This window comes from Nematolebias whitei, chromosome 19 (genome assembly GCF_014905685.2).
Source record: "Nematolebias whitei isolate Nwh7 chromosome 19, NemWhi1, whole genome shotgun sequence".
Taxonomy (NCBI): Eukaryota; Metazoa; Chordata; class Actinopteri; order Cyprinodontiformes; family Rivulidae; genus Nematolebias; species Nematolebias whitei.
This window is the reverse complement of record NC_056516.1, coordinates 41,027,560-41,033,145: the sequence shown is the minus strand read 5'-3', so window position 1 is coordinate 41,033,145 and position 5,586 is coordinate 41,027,560. Positions and strand designations below refer to the sequence as shown.

Here is a 5,586-nt window from a genome sequence, read left to right as displayed (position 1 = left end):
CCAAACATCAATGCAATAGATTAAATGTGGAACAATGATTGTGTTATACAACATGTACAGAGCTTTATCATTTAATAATTCCCTGACTTTGTATAGTACTGCAATACATTTAGATATTTTTGTTCTTACAGAATTGATGTGATTTTTCCATGTTAGTTGTTCATCAATGATTACACCCAAAAATTTAATCTCATTAACTCTACAAATCTCAACACCCTCAATTTTAAATGGATCATCAACAGTTCTCTTTTTGTTACTAAATATCATGTATTTAGTTTTATCTAAATTTAATGATAATTTATTAAGTTTAAACCAAGTTTGTGTAGTGAACTTAACCTGATGTCAAAACTAAGCCTAAGGTCAAAACCCTTGACCTTAAGAACCTTGTGGGACAGAAACTGTCATTTCATTGATTTGAATCCAGAAATACAGGTTCACCCATCCTGAGACTTTCCTTCTTGAAAATCAAGTGAAAGAACACTCTCTTTTTATCTACATAACAATTTTACAAATGTTGATAATCAAAGTGTCTTAGTTCAAACCATTTTAGATGTTGCAGTGAACTAATCAATTTTATTAACTGTAAAACAGTAACAATGATTTTTAGTTGCTTATGCAAAGTTAGAATTCATGTTAAGGCCTGTTACAGAGTTTTTATGCATTTTCTGATTTCTGTCTTTGAATGAGCAAGTGTGCGTTTTCCAAGGTCAGGAGTCGAAGCAGACATGTGTTGGAACAACTGTCTTGTTTACATCCTCTCAGACGTCAACGGAGGAGTTGGCACCTGTTTCTAAAACTCGCCAAAACAAAACTCTCTCTGTCTCTGAGAACAGTTTAATCTGTTCCATAACAATTCTTGCTGTTTTCTGACTTCTAGTAACCTCTTACGTCACAAACCACACCCCTGTCTGGTTGTTTTTGACCAATCAGGGACGATCAAATATACCGGGAATAGAGCTCTTTAAAATGCCGGTACTTCCTAGTTCTCTCGGAGTCTGAGCAGTTCGGCGGCGCGGAGAAGTTCTGAGATGTTCGCAGTTCTGTGAAGTCGTTTGGGAGAACAGAAGTCCAGCATGATAAGGCTCCTCCGAGTTGGATTATAACATCTTCCACCTCTGAGTGGAACTTCTGAAGGATTCCACTCATGTGAAGTCCACTTGCTGAGGTGAGCTGGTGTCGGACGGAATCTCGTCACTACTTCGGACGAGTCACAGCCATCCTATGGAGACGCTGGACAGGTAGCTTTAACTGGACCTCCATATCTGCTGATTTATCTTCAGAAAGGTAATGAGTCAAGTTTACTACCAAAGCGTACCGAGGAAAAGCTGGGTTCTAATGGAGAGTGTCGGTTCTGGTCAACACTTCCCCTCACACACCATCTTTTACTCCCTTTAAACTTCATTTCCATCTTTAAATTCTTCTCTCAAGTAGAAATCCTTCCAGATAATTTAGAAATGTCTGTGTAAAGTGCTCATCCACCGCCGTGTGGATAATTGATCATAATTGTACAGTTTTCATTGATGTCTGCTGTTCTGCTGAAGAGTGGAAACAATCGCCGCATTGTTTCTCACTACCTGTAAAGCTGTTAATTATGTTGTTATTTTCATATTTTGCCAAATTAATGTAAATGTTTGATGTTAAACTTTGATTCTGTAAAATAAATGACCGCATTCATTTTGATGGGTCAAAGATAAATGACGTCTCACGTTTGCATTTCATTAAATTCAATGCACGTTTTATCCAGTCCAGAAAAATGAAGAATCCGTTTTAATTGATGAATATTTCTCAGCATCTGTTCATCTACATTTGTATTTTATCAAATTATGTCTTCATCAATTCCAACATCCGTTTTACATCTTTACCCAAACAAAAAAATGTGGTTTCATCTGCAAAAAGGACACATTTGAGGAGTCCTGATACATTCACTAAGTCATTCACATATAAAATAAATAACTTTGGTCCAAGTACAGAGCCTTGAGGAACTCCACAAGTGATATTGCGCAGGTCAGATCTTACACCATTTATTTGTACAAACAGTTTCCTATCTTTTAAATAGCTAGATACCCAGTGTAATGCTGGTCCTCTTACACCATATTTATTTAATTTTTCAAGGAGAATAGTGTGGTCAATAGTATTGAATGCTTTTTTTAAATCAACAAAAATACTAACACAATACTGTTTTTGATCGACAGCAGTAGTTATTTGTTCTAATATTTCTATGAGAGTCATTGATGTAGAGTTTTTTGCTCTAAACCCATACTGACTGCTACTTAGAAGTTTTTGTTTAGTAATAAATTTATCTAATCTGGTCACAAACAGTTTTTCTAGAATTTTTGAGAACTGTGGTAATAAGGATATTGGTCTATAATTATTGAACATACATTTATCACCATTTTTAAAGAGAGGAACTACCTTAGCTACTTTCATATTGTCTGGAAATATTCCTTTTGAAAATGATAAATTACAAATATATGTAAACGGCTCGATAACATAACTCATTATGTCCTTTACAAACATCATATCCATGTCCATCCAGTCTTTTGATCTCTTATCTGTAAGATTTTTTACTACATTCATTATTTCTTCTTTGTCAGTTCCATTAAGAAAAATACTGTTGTCACAACTTATAACTGAATGGTTCACATTATTGTCTACTTTTGGTATTTTAGCTGCAAGTCTTGATCCAAGGTTCACAAAATGATGATTAAATCCATTTACAATTTCATTTTCATCATGGATTTCATTGTCATCCTTCAAAAAATATTGTGAAATACCTGTTTTTGCTTTGTGACTTTTCAGAACATTATTTATTACTCGCCATGTTGCTTTCATATCACCATTACTTTTATTTAATAAATCACTATAATATTCCTTCTTGTGTTTCCTTATAATCGCCACTAATTTATTTTTATACTTCTTATATTTCTCTTCAGCCTCTTGTGTTCTCAATTTCAAGAAACATGTATACAAATAATTTTTTTTACAAGCATTTCTCAACCCTTTCGTCATCCATAGTTGGTCAACAACATTTCTCTTTGTATAATTATTTTGCACACAATTCTTTTCATACAGAGCTCCCAAAATATTCATAAACTCATCATATGATCTGTTCACATCATCAACATACACGTCTTTCCAGCTTTGTTTATGTAAATCATCTTTTAATTTGTCCATTGCTTTTTTGATGCATTTATTGTTTTTTTCTTAATTGTGATTTCTTTTGTAATGCTTTGATCATTTTTATAAATCATGAAAACTGGTAAATGATCACTCAAATCACTCATTAAAATACCTCCCATCACATCCCCATTTGTTACATTTGTGAAAATATTATAGATTATTGTAGCACTATGAGTTGTAATTCTTGTTGGTTTTGATATTAACGGATAAAGATTTAAACTATACGATGAATTTGTAAATGTACTGATGTTATTTGAATCTATTTTATTTCCCAGGTCAATATTAAAGTCTCCACACAAAAAAAATAGTTTTTATTAAAACTCTTGTCCAATAGTTGTAAGATTTTATCAGTGAATATTTTTATATTTGATCCTGGAGATCGATATACACAACTTATCAATATGTTTTTATCATTCTTGTTTATTATTTCTATTGTTATTATTTCCATGATATTATTAACAATTATTGACATTTCATTAATTAATTTACATTTTATTTCATTTTTAACAAATAGAGCCACTCCACCACCTCTTTTGTTGCTTCTGTTCACATGATATAATTCATACCCTTCCATGTGAACATTAGTTGTGTTTTCATCGTTGAGCCATGTCTCTGACAGTGCTATTATTGTAAAGGTTCTGTTTAGCTGTTTCAAATAATCTGTTATTATTGTTATTACAGGGGAGGTGGTTGTGGACTTCGGAAGGAACAAAAACATCTACACCCCCTGAACATGGGGGGATCTGCGGTGGAGGTGGTCTGGGACGGGCTGGTCTGGGAAGCTCAGTCTGTAGGGATGGCACCATCTAGTGGGCCTTCCCCCTGTCTTTTCTCCCTTGTGTCTGTATTGATTGTCTGATTATCGTCACCTGTGTCATGTCCTGGTTGTGTGTATATAAAGTCTGTCTGTCAGTTCTGTCATTGTCGGTTCGTCGTTGGGTATTGCCTGTCCTGTCTGTCTGATCCTGTTCTTGAGTCCAAGTTGTAAGTTTTGCTGCCATGTCAGCCTTTTGATTTATTATTATTATTATTATTAAAAGTATTTTATTTTATACGTTTGCCTCCTGAGTCCTGCCTGCGCAACTGGGTTCTTCTGTCCTGATCTGCCTTGAAAACCCCTGACAGTACGAACCGACCAAAACCTGAACCCAGCAGGCAGACTCAGACTCTGCTCACCTGTTTTTGCCCGAGTTTGTCCAGATGGAGGGAGCTGCGATCCGGTGCGGTGCCTTTTGGACTAGACCCATCCTGGGACTGAGAAGCTGCACCCAGGCGGTCGAGGTTCTGCCTTCGCCTCTCTTACTGCAGGAGGAGAGACGAAGATCTCAGCTCCAAAGGAACCACACAGCACCCAGGTTCAGTTCCTCCTACTCACCAGTCTGCTCTGGGTGGACGTCTGGGGAGGACGCCGAGTCAGAGGACGAACTCTGGTTCACCCCGGTACACCACCCACATCACCGCCAAAAGGGAAAGAGAAGACGCAACCGGAACCGGTCTGCTGCTCTTCCGCCCACATCACCTGCATTTCCAGCTCCTCGCATTCAGCCCAGCGAGGCTGAGTTTTTTGGTTCCGCCTCCTCCTGGTCCCAGCCTCCAGCCTGCTCTCCTCAGCCAGAACCTGCGAAACAGGGGAGAATTTTGCAGCGGGGGGAGCAGTCATCCCCCCGTTCGTCTGTGGAGTGGACGAAGGGGGGCCAGCCCGGGGAGCATGTTGGGCAATCGCTTCCTGCTCCTATTGAGGATGACCAAATCCCTGAGCTGCCTTCTGTAGAGGACCAGGTGGCTCATCCTCTCATCAAAGGCTCTATAATGATTCTCAGAATAACTCCAAGAGACAGAGTTACAAATAGAAGACGCCTGGTGGACCAACTCTTAGATATATTCCTCTCACAGCCTGACCTGCTCAGCACATCGGTTCATCAGGTGATCTTTCAATTTGCCATGAAATTAAGAGCTGAACTCGATCCCGGTTTTTTCTCGTCACACACTGAAGAGCCTGCAGCCAGCCCAGAGCCTGCAGTCAGCCCAGAGCCTGCAGCCAGCCCAGAACCTGTAGCAGCCGGACCAGAACCTGCTGCAGTACCAGAACCCGTAGCAGCCAGCCCAAACCAAGATCCAGCACCAGACAATCCAGTCGCAGAAGAGTTCCTCACAGCTGCAGCCCCTGTGGTCGCTCCCATGCCTACCACAGTCCCTGTAGTTTTTCCATCTCCTGCAGCCTCTGTATCATCCACGCTATGTGAGGACACAACCTGTCCTGAGCCCATAGACCCAGACGCATCTTCTCCTGATCATGTTGCTGCACACAGCCCCCGTGGTAGATCCCTTACCGCTCCTGCCTGCTCAGCCGTGGGAGTCCAGGTGGACTCTGCTCCTGCCTGCTCAGCCGTGGGAGTCCAGGTGGAC

At 39.4% G+C, this 5,586-nt stretch overlaps 1 protein-coding gene across 1 annotated transcript in view; it reads right to left on the bottom strand.

The window, feature by feature from the left end:
• amdhd2 (amidohydrolase domain containing 2) overlaps positions 1-5,586 on the bottom strand; it is a 70,320-nt gene that overhangs the window by 60,221 nt on the left and 4,513 nt on the right. Inside the window, exons 4-5 of the mRNA XM_037693090.1 lie at positions 4,700-4,798; positions 4,556-4,607 (exon numbers count right to left, since the gene is read on the bottom strand). Of these exons, the coding sequence (XP_037549018.1) occupies positions 4,556-4,607; positions 4,700-4,798 (151 nt within the window). The remainder of the gene's footprint in view (positions 1-4,555; positions 4,608-4,699; positions 4,799-5,586) is intronic.